At 40.2% G+C, this 15,977-nt stretch overlaps 1 protein-coding gene across 1 annotated transcript in view; it reads right to left on the bottom strand.

Moving 5' to 3' along the window:
- Positions 1 to 15,122, bottom strand: part of GPC6 (glypican 6) — a 1,009,483-nt gene extending 994,361 nt beyond the window's left edge. The window contains 1 exon segment of the mRNA XM_011355489.2: positions 14,241 to 15,122. Within this exon segment, the coding sequence (XP_011353791.1) occupies positions 14,241 to 14,400 (160 nt within the window). The 5' untranslated portion in view covers positions 14,401 to 15,122.
- Between the last annotated feature and the right edge of the window lie 855 nt (positions 15,123 to 15,977).

Raw genomic sequence — 15,977 nt, 5'->3', positions numbered from 1 at the left:
ACTGGAGCAGGTTGTAGGTGGGCCAGAGGCCAGGAGAAGGACAAGCCAGAGACCTACAGAGCCAGAAAGGCCAATATGAGGGTGAATACTCCAGGAAAAAGGGGTTACCAGGTCCTTCTCAAGTTGCACAAGATCAGATCACAAAGCATCGCAACCCCAAACATCAGCCATGTGGACCAGCAGGACCCTGGAGATGCAAGGAGCCCAAGAAAACTCATACTTCCCCTTTCCTGGGGGGTGAGGGTCATTCTGTTGTCACTCCCCACACCCATCAAGAGATTGTTATTTGACAAACATTGTATAGCCTTTATTATGTGCCAGACACTATTCTAAAAGCTTTATAAATGTTAATTCACTTAATACAATCACAATGTCTACACATAAAAAAAAAAAATGAGGCACAGAAAGGTTCAAAAAGGCTAAGCAGTAGAGCCAGTAGTCAAATCCCATCTCTGCTTTACCACTACACTACACTAGAGCAGTTTCCTGCGTGTCTCACTGTTACCTACAACAGCTATGCCGATCACACTAAATTTTAAACTCGATCGTACTAATTTTTTTCTCTGTTACCCAAAACCAGATAGGTTGTTGTGAGTGAAGAAGAGAGGAAAAAGGAAGAAGAAAACAAGAAGAGGAAGGAGAGGAAACTGCATGGCTTTTCACGTCGGAATCGGCATATGTGTATATTTTCAATTTGGGGGAATAAAAATGGTGGCGGTTCACATACTTCCTACAGGTCCTTCCAAAAGCTTGTAAAACAGGCGAATTCCTGGACTGAGGGATGATGAGTCATCTGCATAGCTGTTTCTCTCTTACCTCTTCTAGTTACCACTGGAAACTTGAAAAATGAAGCATTGCTTGGACCTAAGTGAAATCAAAAGACATACTGTTTCTCCAATTTTTTTTTAAAAAACATGCAATTCGACAAGTGTTCTTCAGTTATGCTTAACTTTTTCCCCAAAGGTCCACAACTGAAATACCAACTTTCTTCAACAGACCAAACCTTAGTTTAAAGGCCTTTCAATTCACCGTGCAGGAAGAAGCATAGCTGCCTATTCGGGAAACATTTCACACCCCGAGCAACAGAGGTCAAAACTAACACTCAGAACAACAGAAAGGAAAACCAAAAGTGGACTAGATATAATTCTAAGTTAAATTTATTACTGTCAGAAATACTGCAATGTTTAGGATTAAAATTAATTCACTTAAAATATAAGGTGTTTTAAAGGCTTTACAGGGTTCCATTAATTATTTTTCTCCCTGATGAGATATTACCAAATGGGGCCACTACTACAGGTGACATAATTTCAGTTCCCGATGGGCTGTAATATGGGACACACTTCCCAATAAAGTGGCACTGACAGTACTTTATATTTATCTGAGATTTGGCTCAGTTTTTCAAGTCTAACATGCCACTAAATAGGTCCTAGGATATGGTGTTAGTACAATGTCTGTAAAAAACGATTCTTTCAGGGAGGGGAAAAAAAAGAACAGTGCTTTCAATGTTCAGTATCCTTTACATCTGCTGCTCAGCTGGAAACACTGTTAAAAGGCCATTAGAACCTTAAGGTAACAGACCTCGAATGCTATGAAAGCCATGGAGCAATTTGCTGTTTGTGTTAGGAGTATCAGCCCCAGCCACTTCCTTTTCAAGGGCTGAAAACAGCTTCTGTCATGAGCCGTGAAAATCAATTCCACAGTAACCAGGCTGAAATGCGGTTTAAGGTGGTATACCTACAGGCTGGCGCTGCACAGCAGAGCCTCCTTCTGGGCATCCCTGGCACCTTCCAGAAGTCTCAGACAGCAGCTCCCAGGCAGTACCTGGCAGGTAATCAGTAGGGACTTCCTGGAACCTTCAGGCCTATCTCCTGGGACACAGGTCTTTCTCCCTAATGCTTAATTAGGTTAAAATCAGAATTGTCATCCTGAATGAAGACAGCTTTAGGAAATGTCGAACTGGGAAAAGTCTGCTCTTGCTTATTTGTATTCTATCTATTTTTCCTGATTATAGTAATTGTGAGAGAGGATCATTTTTTCAAAACAATACTGTTTCAATTCCTTTCAAGACAACATTTTAAAAGTTTTTTTTTTTTTTTTCGAATACAAGGTCATACTTTTGAAAAATATTTCAGAGGAATAATGGTTTTATCAAGAGTTGTACTTTATAAACTAACAGTTACAAAGGTTAAAATTCATTTTAAAATGTGTTATAGGTTTTTTCAGTTATAGGAAATTGTCATTCCAGTTATAAAATGCAACTTGGTTACCACATAGAATTAAGATTGTTATAATCTCTATTTCTATACATAGTCAACCCTTTGTTAAACTGAAATCCTTCATATAAATACATCGAGCATGTGCTGGATAAGAATAAATCGCCACTCTTAAATCATAGCAATCGGCTTATGTTTATGCTTATGTTTATGCACGTGACTTCTTACAATATTAAATTATTTAGCTTTACATCAGCAACTTAGGCTGAGAAATTGATTCAAAGTTAATATCTTAAGGTAATATAGCTAAAAAATGAAAAAAATATAATTTTGCGGTTTTTCGCTGTGTATAAATGATGCATCTAACTTGTTTTAACTGAAATTTAAGTGTGATTACTCTATATATATTAGCTGGACTAAAGTAGAAAAGCTTGGGTTTCTACAATTTTTCTATGTCTGTTGTACAAGACACATCGTGAAGCTCTCTGTAAGAAATCTCCAAGCTATTTTTAAGAGGGGAAGGTGGTAACTGAAAAGAGATTACATATAATAATTTTGTTGTTGATGACATAAGATTTGCCATTTGCAACTGATTTTATATTCAATTGAAACTGACCTTTTATGAGAGCCATGTGGTAATACAAATAAAATGAATATATTCTTTATTGCAGTCACATAAAAAGATTGGCCTAAGCTTTTAACATAGTGCTTGACCTCCTAGTGTCTGAATACTCCCAAGTCTGTGACAGAATATTGAATAAGATACCACTTAATCAAATGAGTAGTAAAAGTACAATAAAAGCCTTTCACACATTAGCACTTGATAATGTAAAAGTAACAGTAAATTATGTTCCCTTCGTTCCATGCAAATATGTAGCTAGATGAGAAGCTTTAATAGATCCAGTGACTTCTTACAATATTAAATTATTTAGCTTTACATCAGCAACTTAGGAATCTTAGAAGTATTTAGCAACTTAGAGGTATTTAGGAATCCTACACTTCCAGATTATTAATATTTTAGAATTACAAATTCTTATTTTCCAAATACAGGTCCCATTATGTCAAAGATCATTTAAACTCCTCAAAAATATTTGTTAAACTTTTTGCTTAAAAAAAAAAATAGAAAAGAAAGAAAAAAGAAAAGAAAGAAAAAAATCATCAACTATTTAAAATTTTACCATTTTTTAAGTTTTAAAAACTCCCAATTGTTGGAATTCGAATAAAATAGGATAAGCAAACAGCTAAAGGACATTTTCTTACTTTTTCAAGAAAATGTTAAGGTCTGCCATTTAAAAATATCTATAATATCTAAAAGGATGGTGGCTTTTTTCAAGTTTATTTCAAAAGTACTATTGACTTTGAGCTATGCTGACCCAATAAAAAAATAATAATTGGAAGTTATTCGTCTTTCTTTTGGGGACTTCAAAGTGCATTCTTTGCAAAGAAAATAGTTACCTCTACTTCATTACAACCTTTAAGAGGAAGTACCTCTAGTTCCCTGAAATGCAGATGAAGAGCATTTCGGCCCCTACTGATCTCGGCTGTCCTGCAAGTACAAAAAGAGGAAGCCAATTTCTCAAGAAATCGAAGAACTCAAAGAAGGTGCAAACATACTAGCCAACGAAGCCTACAGAACACAGTTGTGCATGCCCAGAATATATTATGTTACATCTTTAATTAAATGAGTACAAAATGAAGAGTGACCAGGTCTAAATGTAGTCTCTCTGCATAAGAGTCTAGAGGTCAGGGAAAAAATGGCTTGATCTGCACTTGGGAGACTAGTGTAAGAAAAATAGTTCAAAGAGGCAGTCAGGGACTCAAATAATTCTTGATCAGAAATCTTCCCCTCCCCCCCCAAAAAATGAGTCTTTTGTACCCATGGAAAGCCTACTGTATTAGCAAAAACAATAGGGATCCTACAGTGAAAGAAACTTAAAATGTTTTCCAGTTCCCCTTTAAAGAAATGTTGGGGTTCTCTCCTACTCATGCAGGTAGGCCCTTGACAACTAGCTTAAGCCCTTTTTGTTCCAGGCCTAGGTAATTATGGATTGAATTGATCCAATCAATCTTTCTCTTAGTCCCCCTAGTGGCCAATGTAAACATTTAAAAGAAGGCCAAGGAGATCAGGGGTGCAATTTCCAGCAGCAACACTTTCTAGGTAGAGATTCTTAACCAAGACTGAGGTGAAAATTAACACAAAATCATTGCCTAAATTTAACTGTCTAACCTGACAAAAATCTGTATTTAAAACCACATTGAATGCACTCAGTGTATGGCCCCCAGAGACTGAAAGATGGTACCTGGACCAACAACATCAGCATCCCCTCAGAACTACGCCAGAGATACTAAATCGGAAAGTTTGGGAGTAAAGCTCAGGCATTTGTGTTTAACAAGTCCTCCAGTAATTCTGATGCGTGATAAAGTTCATGAAGCACAGCTCTAGATCACTAGTTGTCTTTTCTCTGGATGCAAATCAGAATTAAGGGGGTCGGGGCGAAAGAGAGGAAGGGAAGAAGAGAAGGAGAACAAAAGAAAGGAGTCTTGTCTCAGACCAATTAAATCAGAATAACTGAAGATGGAGCCCATGATAGGCATTTTTTAAAAAATATCTCACATGGTTCCAGGATAGCCTTGGCTTTTTCCGACTTGAAAGAGCCAAGTGTTAAATTTTCAGGAATTTTGTGAGCTGGTTGTTAAACTGTTAATAGTTTGAAATCAGTCATGATGGGATAATTTATACCACAGAAATTGGCAAATGCTACAAACCAGGTTTCAGACACCCTACCTCCTGAGAACCAACTGTTAAACATTTATAAGTTCACCACTGGCCAGAGTTGAGAAACACTAGACTAAAGCAAGAATGCCAAATATCTAATTAATTCAGATAGTGCGAATAGTTCTCAATTTTTCCATTAACCTTAAATTCCTTGGGATTCTCATTAAGATTACGAAGATGAACCAAGCAATTCAGTGGCCATAGACTTTAGGAAGGTGGACACTAGCCTCTGTGTAAGAGTGTAACTCTGACTGGTCCAGGTCAACAGCCATGATCCCTTTTCTTTCTCTTCCAGGCACAGGCACAGGAAGCAACTCTGGAATGAGGAAGGTAAGTAAATCTTCTGGGGGACTACTGGAAGTAGCTGCCTTGTCAATGAAGAGATAGATACTCAAGGGAAGACATCATCTCTTTTTGTGCCTCTGAGCATTATAGTGAGGCTTTGACTCGGTATTCCAGCAGCCATCTTGTTTCCATAATGGAGCAGACCTGGTAGAAAGAAGACCTCAGATCTGAGATCTCAGAGCTGAGAGAACCTGGGCACTCCAACGATACTGTTAACTTCCCACTTTCTCACTCCTAGAACTGCTCTATGTTGAGATTTCTTACGTGAAATAATGGCCTTCCCTGAACATATAAGGCTGTCTATACAAGATTTTCTGTGACCTGCTACCAAAAGCATCTTAAGTGACACAAATTATTTCAAGTATGAATTTTAATATCTTATTTTCTTTAAACTCTTATTGGAATTTCTAAGTAGCAGAGTAAAGCTTTTAAGTTTTTTCTTTTTAATTTTGCCTCTTCCTTCTCCGGTGAACTCATTCGCCCCTTCCTCTGTCCTCTCACCTCATCTGACCCTCAGCCTCCCATGCTTTAGAATCTAAAACAGCCCACTGGTTGTCCTCCTTCCCTCCCCCTGGGCCTTTAATGATCCCCTTCTATCCATCCTGTTTGTAGTGCTTGACCAATATAAAGCCACACTTTCATCATGTCACTTCACTGCCAAGAACCTAAGATGCCGAATGACCTACTTTCTACCACATACAATCTAGGATTTCCAAGGCCCATCAAAACTCCAACCCCACTCTACCTGTTCAATATCAGTTCTCATAAGTTCTTAATAGATCCCTTTCTGTACTATACTATCCTCCTCACACACTATTTTGCTCATGCATTTAACCTATCACAAATGTCTTTGTCATGCTCCTTTGTCAAATGCTACCTATCCTTCAAGGTTCCTGATATGCTTAATTTCATGTGTCAGTATGGCTGGCCTAAGGAATGCCGATATTGTTGGATGTACCTGCGAGGGTGTTTCTGGAAGAGATTAGTATTTGATTCAGTAGAAGTAGTGATCAATTGCGGTAGGCATCATCCAATCCATTGGGGATCTAAATAGAACAAAAAGGCAGAGGAAGGGCAAATTTCCTCTCTCTCTTCCTGAGCTCATATGTCCATCTTTCCCTGCCCTTGGACATCAGAGATCTTGGCTCTTGGGCCTTGGACTCCTAGACTTATGCCTGTGCCCCTCCCTAACACCCTTCTCGGGCCTTTGGCCCTGGAGGACTGAATGATACCGACACTTTCCTGGATCTCCAGCTTGCAGACAGATGATCATGGCCTCCATAGCCTCAGGAACCAATTCCTATAATAAACTTCCTCTTACACCTATACCTATATCCATATCTAGAGGTATTATCTAGAGATCTATCTAAAGATATATGTAGATATAGATCCTATTGGTTCTGTTTCTCTGGAGAACCTCGACTAATATAGTACCAATTAAATTTTACCTCCTTCTATCAGCAAGGTCATATAAATCACTTCATTCTGTTATCTTAGCATCAGAATCAGTAATAATAGTTGATACTTATGCCATGAACACAGCATAGTTTAAATATTAGGGAGTGAAGTAACAATTTAATTAATTCTTCATCTTGGTGAAAATTTTAAGATTTCTTTTTTACGCTGCCACAGCATAAGGAACTGTGACTTTAGTTTCCAAATGGGCACAGCTGATTACATATATTTCGGTAATTCTACACTTTCAGAGATTTAACAACTCACACCGCCCAATTTGGGAAATCCCTTTCTCTCAGCCATGCTGATAACCCTTAAGTCCTCTGCTGGTTTTATAATATTAAGTGCCGTTTCCACTAAAAAAGCACACACAAATTATGTCAAAGTATTTACATGGCCTTGTAAATTCAATGAATATTTCTGGGACACTTGCTTCTCTCTCTGAGTCTCTCTCTCTCTCTTTCACATACATACACCCCAGTCTCTATTCATTGTCAGTCACATGGTAGATGCTCAATAAATAACTTTCGATTGATTAAATAGTCTTTTAGCAGTACCAATTTTACCTCCTAGATGTTTCCTGAATTCTTCTACTTCATTCCACTACCACAGTCACCAATCTAGTTTAAAGTCAATGTCTCCTCCTTTTCCTTTATTTGCTTTTGCTCCCCTCATCCATTCTCTACAGAGCAACCAAAGTAACATGTCAAAACCACATCCGATCCTGATTAAAACATTTCTTCACCAGCTTCCTACTGCTGTAGGCTAAAGGCCAAAGTCATTGTAGTGGGTTCTGGGGATCTCAGGGCTGATCAAGGAAAGAGTCAGGACCAGAAGGTGGCAGTAGGATACAAAATGTTTTATTTGGGTGCAACTTTGACAGGTTGCATGTGAGAGGAAGTCCCTCACAGCATGAACCTTTCCAGAGATAACAGAGGGGCACTACCAGGAAGGGGAAGAGGTTAAGGAAAATTCCCAGGGGAAAGGGGAAATAGGTATCATATATGTAAGCAATGTTGCTCAGCCACAGGGTATGGAAGGCAACAATGGCTTGGAGTCTTTTATAGGCCCCGGGTTTGTCTTGTAAACCTGGCATATGTGGGGTGTAGTTCTGTGGGGTACACAAAACACGCAGGCTATAAATGATTAAAAATATGCTTCCCTGGGCTATGTTCAAAACAATTGAATGTGTTAAAACATTAGTATCTATAGGCTTTAGAGCCAAGGGTCCATGCCTGCTGTGAAAATGTAAACACAGGGCCAGGATGCATGGGTCATCTTTGGATCATGTATGCAAGTCATTAACCAGGCCCTCAGGCTATTCTTCTCTAGTCTCTCTCACACCTCTTTCCCCTTTCCCTGGCTGTTTCCCTCGGGTTCTGGAATTCTGATTTCAAGGACTTCTTACCGTATACGCAATATATGCACCCTCACTCTCCCCTCTCCTTACTCACTTTGTATTCATGTTTCAGAGCCCATTGCTCTTCCTCAAAGAAGCATTTCCATAATGCTGTGATTAGATCAGACACTACTATTAAATGCTTTCACAGTGCCAGGTGCCCTAGTGCTGTGCACTTATCTCGGCCATTCATTGTGAATGGTGCTCTTAATTTCTGCTTTCCTGCTAGGATTAAAATTCCCTGCATTTGGCACAGTGATTAACACACAGTAGATAAACAAAAAATATTTTTGGATAAATGCAAAAAAAAAAAAAAAATGTGCCTGAAGAAAATAGAGAATGGTTTATAAAAATAATCAATAACCTGGATAATGTGTAAATGTGGAATCAAATTTCTATTTTTCTTTGTTATTAAGTGATGCATTTGTTTAAAAACATTTTCCATCCAGGCTCATTTAAAATTCTTAAATATTTCCATCCAGGTTTATTAGAATTTTTAAACCTTTACCCAAGACTTACCACTATAAAACCCTTTATTTATAATATGCCATCCCAGGGAGTCAATTACACTTTCAAATAATATCATGTAAATCACTGAAAACTGAATAATACTGGAGAAATCCATGATACTATTTAAAGTCAAATTATATGCCAGCTAAAGAATTTAACAGGGAAGAATTTGGTCTGTAAAGGAATATAAGCGCCAAGTTTAAGTGAATATTAAGTATTCTATTTATATTGGCAAGACAATTCTAAGTCACCTTACTGTCCTTGCTAAAAGTCTTTTGGAAGATGAGAATTAAGGGGAGAAAAACAGCCTCATGATGTTACTTTTGTGAGCTTGAATATAAGTTAAGATTAAGCTATTAAAATTTTTTATCAACAGTTCCTTTACTACAATATTTAACCGAAACTCATATTTCTATGCAAATCTAGTGACTGAATGGCAGGTCACTTTGGTTTAAAAGAACTTAATCATTTTCAATTTTATAAAACTCATCCATAATTGTTAAAGAACACTGGTCGTGCTCTTACATAAAGTATGATGCAATGTTTACACTATAATATTTTAAAGAACATAATGCTGAATATTTTAAATCACTTTTGGTAGTGGTCTACATTTCTACTCACAAGTTATTAAGATGTAATGCAATTTAAAGATCTGAGTTTTATGTAAAAAATATATCAGTCAACTCAAATGAACTCTTGTTCTCAATGACATATTATCCTCTAATTAAATCAGCTAAGATAACTCTGTTTGCAAGGATCATTCTAAAATTAATTCCCAAATTAAGAGTTTAACAAGTGGCACTCCTAATAGCCCTGATTTTAGATTGCTTTGATAACTGGAATTAATGTGATTCTTTTAGAAATCTAGTGACTTGACAAATGATTTTTTAAAAAAATTTGAAGTTCAACTAACTCATTTATACCTCACACTGTTTTTCAAATTATTTTAGAGTATCAGCCAACTAAACAGAGGGCAAGAAAATCAGAAATCTGTGAAGCAGGGAGATAAATGGAAATTAAGTAATTCATCCCCAACTAGAATATTTAATATATCTGTAAAAAAAGTGAGAGTTATCAAAAACTATTTTTCCATTTATAATAAGGCGATAGCTGCATGAAAACTGAGGGTAAAAAAGATTTGTTTTAATGGCAAATGTATTAACTAAGTTGGAAGGACAGTTTCCCTGGGAAGCCCACCAAAGAAAGAAAAGAATTGTTGGACAAAAGCCAGGTAAAATGAAGCATTACATATTTTCAAATATAAAACCAATAAAGAAGGACTAAAAACATGTCTAATATATCAACAGAGTATAAGTTCTTTATTTTTAATTTTAGACTTTAAGATTTTTTTGATTTTTGAGATGAACTGATATCAAAGAGATGAAGAATTTAATATTTTCTTAATATCCAGCTGTAGTCTAACTCTCAAAATACCTGAGACAGAAGCAGCAAACTGAATATTGAGAACAGTTAGTTTTATATTTTTTTCCTAATCTGTGGAGAGAAAATTCCCTCCTCCTTTTGTCCCCATGATAACTTCTTATAATAAACTTTGTTGGATTAACCTAATATTTCAGTAGGCCCAGTATTTGGGCGGCGGCGGGGAGGAGGAGGTGGACATGTTCTTTAGTTTCCACCTCTTATATAACCACATCTATACAAACAAAATGATTGGGAAAATAAGTCCACAGTTTAGTGGTGGTAGAGTGGCCAATTCCTGAGAACATAAAATCCAAAGTCAAATGATTTTTAAGAACTGTAGATGTTGCAAGTAAATAAAAAATATTCAGCATGAATTTTGAGGGAAAACATATGGTGACAATACCAAGCTATATACACTATTAGATGAGAAAAGAACTAATTTTACATGCATTCATTTAATGAATACATAATGGGAATGGGCATGATTAAGTCTAGGGACTCATAGTGCCTGGATCTGAATTCTAGCCTCTTGTTTTGCGGAGTCATTCTTGGGCAATTATTTAAGTTATTTAAGTTTCTCTGTTGCTCAGTCTTTTCATCTATAAAATGGGGAGAATGAAAGCATCTACTAGTTATTAGAAGGAGTCAATAAGGCAACGTTTAATGCTTTAAAACTAAGTAATGTTTTCAAATAGGTGTCGGGCATATAGTAATTTCTATATAAGAGGTTGTTAAATAAAGTTGTATTTGGTAATTAATGAAAACACTGAACAGGTAGACCAAAGTTACCACTAGTTAGCTACGAAGTATTATAATAAATGACTCCAAGAAAGCTCAAAGCATAAAACAGTGGCACAGTAAGCCTCAAACAACATTTCCTGAATTGTCCATACTTTTAAGCAGAAGCTCTTTTCAGCTATGGAGTCCCTTTAGAAGTTCAGAGCCTTCAAGATGAGTCGGGTTGGAAAATGAGATAATATTACTGATGCTCAAAGAAAGGATGATCTTTGATCAGAATAACAGTCCTACAAAAAACTTGACAATCCACCGCTCGATATCTTCCCAGAAGATAGAATAAGAGAAAATAAGCAAGCACACTGTGAAGGCTTTTGGCTAGATATCTGGAAACATTTTGATACCACAAAAATTACTAAAGTATTAGAATGGATTGCTGAGAGGGACTCAAGAGTCTACCCCTTTGGAGGTCTTTCAAACAAGAACAGATAGTCTATCTGATCTGCCTGGGATGCTTTAAAATCAAGGCTGAGTGAAGATTAATGGTGCAAACTCCCTCTTGAAGGCCTCCTCCTTCCCAAGCACTCCCTGAGAGTGTAACTTTATATATTACCCATCACAGTTCTTCATCTGTTGAGTCTGAAGAACTCCCTTTTATCCTAGAATAGAAAAGGGCAACACTATTTCACAATTGTGAGTTCTGAGTAAAACTTTAATAATGTCATGATGAAACATAATGTCCTTATTACTTTTCAGTTATTTTATCAGGCAAGCTACCTGCAAATATCTTTCAATGAGAAACAGATCTCATGAATCTAAATTCTGAACAGCAGTTCCTTTAAGTTGAGGTTCACTAGCAGATGAATGGCATATGCCATTTCTCAAGCAAACCATTAAAAGTCCAAACAAGGTAAAGGATGAAAAGAAGTTTGAGGAAAGGAAAATCACCATATATTAGATAATTACATGTAAATTGTTATCAGGAACTAGGGAGGAGAGGAAGACTATGTTTATTTAATAAAGGGACATATTTCCTAAGTGATAATTTCAACAGTAATAGGTAGCACTGAGTAACGCAGACTTTGAAAAAAAGTGTCTTTATTATGTAATTATCTTACGATTCATTTATTTTCTTATCAGATGTGCTTGTAACCACACAGTGACCTGTATCTTGATAATTTCCATCAGCATCAAAGGACACCAGGGTTATGGCAAAGTCAACAGTACCGTTAGTCCTAGAAAGTGAGTTTAACAAAACTGCACACATTTTAAAAATTCATAGCTATTTAACAAGCACTGTAATTGCCAAGGGGTGGAGGGAAAAAGGCAAAAAAACAAAAGAGGAAAAAAAACCTGTAGTTAAAAATCTGCTGAAGACTTTATTTTAACCTCTGCAAATTTACTTTCTCAGGTAAGCAAATGGTAACTACAGAAATCTTTAAACTGAAAACTTTCACCTTGATATTAAGGAGATTTGCATCATGGTAAGCACGCACTGTAGTCTTCAGGAAGTCCCATTATCTACTAAAAATTACTGAAGCAATTTAAAAATACTTAATTTCCTTCTTTGAGATATCTTATCTGAAATCATGTTGGGAAATATCTGTGTGTTTAAAAGATTCAGTTTGAAAAAGCCCACATTAGAGGAGTAAAAGTTTCTAAAAGAAGGGATCCATGCTACAAACCTTTTAAAAGTTGAGTTCCCTGAGATTTGAGGAGGGAAAAAAGGCAAAGCTGATCCTTATCAATTAATTAAAAAGAATAAAATAACAGTAGACAAAAAGGGAAGGAGCGTTAAGAAACTTAAGGAGCTGTAGGGGCAGCTGGTCTCTATTCACCGATTAACAAAATAAGGAGTTCTGGAAAAGGGAGAAGTGACAGGTTTAGAAAAGTAGTCTTATAATTCACCGCAGGTTCCGCCTTGGACTCACGAGAGGCTGGCTATGTCTGGCTCAGAATTGAAAAAAGCTCTCTGTATATAAAGCTGTTATAGCGTGATGTGTGAGCTATTTTTTTCAATACTTGAATTGATATAAATGAGTTCATTTCAATATAAGTAAAACCCCTCACTTGTAGAGTTTGTAAATCAACCGTAATAAAACAGCAATTCTACTATGTAGCGAAACTGTGATCTTTCAAAAATCTGTAAAAAGCTTTTCATCTGTCCACCAGCTCTTTGGCAAAACGCAGAGACTGGTGGAAATTCAGCGTTTTGACTCGACCACCTGAGGTCATTGAGGACTTCAGCTGCCGGTTATGAGCAGCCCGCGCCCTCCCAGCATCTCCTGGCCTCTCTAAGCCTCTCTCGGTTCTGTTCTCTCGCAGCTACAGGATTATCTCTCCCCGACACGTTTCATTCACAGAGCCACAGAGAAACTCGGATTCGGTTGGAGCAAAGAGCCGGAAAACACGCACCCTGGCTGCTTCGCAAGTTGTTGGAGACCAAGCGCTACCCACACACTGGCGCCGAGAGAGCGGGTGGGGGCTTAAGAGCTCTCCGTGGAAGAATGCTAGTGGCGAGGCACGCGGGGGACACGAGGTCCACGGACCCTGAGACCAATCCACTACCGAGTCACTACTGAGCTTAAGTTGGCTCAGCTGCCTAGAACCGGCGGACGAGGCCGCTGCGCCGGGTGGCTGGGATGTCCCCCCAACCAGAAGTGACCAACAGCTAGCAATCGGGGAAGCACTGAGGAACCGTATCAGGAAAGCCCGCCCCAAATCTGAAACAGGCAGCCCTTGAACTCCCCAAACCAGCCCGGAACTGCGGACATGGGGAGGCCGAGTCCACCGGTGGGGGCTCCCCCAACCTCGCCCGCCCCCGGCCGGGACGCCGCACGCTCTGCCTCCCCGAACCGGAGAAAATGGATCAAGGGGCTAGGGGAGCCCTCCGCGTCTCTCCACCGCCCCCGCCAGCGCAAGCGCGGGAGTGGAGAAGGCGCCACTCAGACTGTGGCGCTGAGCAAACTGCGGCCACAGTTCTCCCAAGTTTGCCCGAGCGAGAGGCGCGGAGTGGGCGCCTCGCTGGGCGATCTGCCCTCGCGCTGCGGCCACCCGGGAATGTCCTGGGCTCCCCGGCCCGCCCGGCGGGAGCCAACAACCAAGGGGGCGCAAGGGCGCGAGAGCAGAGAAGCAAGGAGGGAGGGAAGGCGGGCGCTCCCGCGTGTGCACACAATGAGGCAGCTGAGACGCACACCTTCCCCCGCGGGAGCAGCCGCGGGAGCATCCGCGGTCCAGCGCAGAGGTGCGGCGTCATGGAGAGCCCTGACCGAAAGTGAACACCAGCAACTCAGCAACAGGGGGAAGGCGGAGGGCGCCGGGCGGCCCAGTGGGACGTGCGGCCGCGGAGGGCTGCAGCCTGCCCCGGCCGCGCGCCCGCGCTTACCTGCGATCTCCTGATAGGGAATGTCCGCCAGGCTGAATCCTTTGGCACCGTACGCCTGGCGGACCTCGCCGCAGCTCCGCGCCTTCACATCCGCCCGGGCCGGGAGTGACAGCAGCAGCCCGGAGAGGGGAAGAATCACAGCCCCGATCCAAGAAGGCATGGTGCAACATGCAAATCCAGCTCGGTGAACCCCACGGCCCGTGCGCTCTTCACCTTGCCCCTCAAGCCGAAAGCCCGCCAGAGCCAGCGGCGCGCTCCTCGCCGCTGCCCAGCGTCACCCCCTTCCGCCAGCCGAGGGGACGAGCAGCGCAGCCCTCTGGACTGCGCTCAGCAAACTTTTATAAGCCAGATGGAGGATGGCAAGCCAACCAGGGCTGGTTGGGAAAGCAGCCGCTTGCTCCTCTAGCCCCCCAGATCGAAAACGGTGCAATAAAAACGGGAAAGAGAAGGAAAAGAAATGTTTCAAAAACCACCATGGGGTTTCAGAGCTGCGATCCGAGTTCCGAGCCTCAGAATCCTAGAGCGCTGGGAGCTCGGCTCGCCGAAGTGTGCAGCGAAGGTGGGAACGCGCGCCGGCACTCCCGAGAGGGAGGTGGACAGGCGAGCGTGAGTGTGTGTGCGCGCGTGTGTGTCCGTGTGAGCGCGGGCTTCTTGGGGATGTGTGTGCGTGGAGGTATGTGTTGGGGATGTACGGGTTTCAGGGGAAACCTCAGCTTCATACAGACCGAAGGAGCCTGTGAGAGTCCTCCAGAAATAGGAAGACAGAAATCCTGGAGGCAAGAGGGAAGGAGAAAGGAGGGGAGAGGGAGAAACGTGCTACACAGAGCACAGCCGAAATCAGAGGCTGAGTCGAAGGCAAAACCTGGACTGGATCTATTTCTACTTGGTAGAAGAAAAAAGAGGCGGGGGTGGGGGGGATGGACAACGTTCCTGTTTTCTCATCAGTTCACATCCTTCATATTGATCCAAAATGCTACCTTTAATAACTAGAAACAATGTAATCAATCTAGAAACAATGTTTTTAAGTCGTTGACTCATATGTTATTAAACTATATTTTTGTGGGCGTAAAGAGCAGTGCTATTTCAATTGTTGCTCTTAATATATTCATGACCTACTGAAACACAAAGCCAGAGTAGAGATAAACATATAGGGGAACCCTTCAATAGCAGAGCACAATCACCGGTCTAATTAATTGTCTAATTTCGGTTTGGCTTTGTTTATTTTTATTTTCTAAGAACAGATAGTTCGTGCACACATCAGAGACCAGAAGGATTTTTTTTATTTTTTAATATTTGATTCTGGGCTCAAAAATTTCCCCCGTTTTAATTTCAAATGTTCCATAATCTTGGATCAGAAATAACTGTTTAGGTTTCCAGCGTATAGAGGAACAAGGAGGCTAAGAAGACAAACCAGAGCACAGAAGCAATGGGAAAATGAGAGCGGGGGAGGGGGGAGGAGTGTCAGTGGGATGCCTGATGGAAGATATTGGGGAAAGACGTGATACCTTCTTTCTCTCTCCCCAAATGATCTCACCTGCTAGACTTAACACTTTTTCCAAGTTACCAGAATTCTCAAGTGGAAAACCAATTCATTTTCTTCTTCTTGTCTTACACTCAAGTTCTGTGAAATGAAATAGAAGTGAAAACTCAGGGCTGGCTAATTTCCATTGACTTTCTTATTTTAATGAACACACTGAACTCTGCTAGGGGTAAGTCTGTGTTGAAACCCAAAGTACC

This window comes from Pteropus vampyrus, unplaced genomic scaffold (genome assembly GCF_000151845.1).
Source record: "Pteropus vampyrus isolate Shadow unplaced genomic scaffold, Pvam_2.0 Scaffold21, whole genome shotgun sequence".
NCBI lineage: Eukaryota > Metazoa > Chordata > Mammalia > Chiroptera > Pteropodidae > Pteropus > Pteropus vampyrus.
Note: the sequence above shows the minus strand (reverse complement) of the source record. Positions and strands in the feature narration are given on the sequence as shown.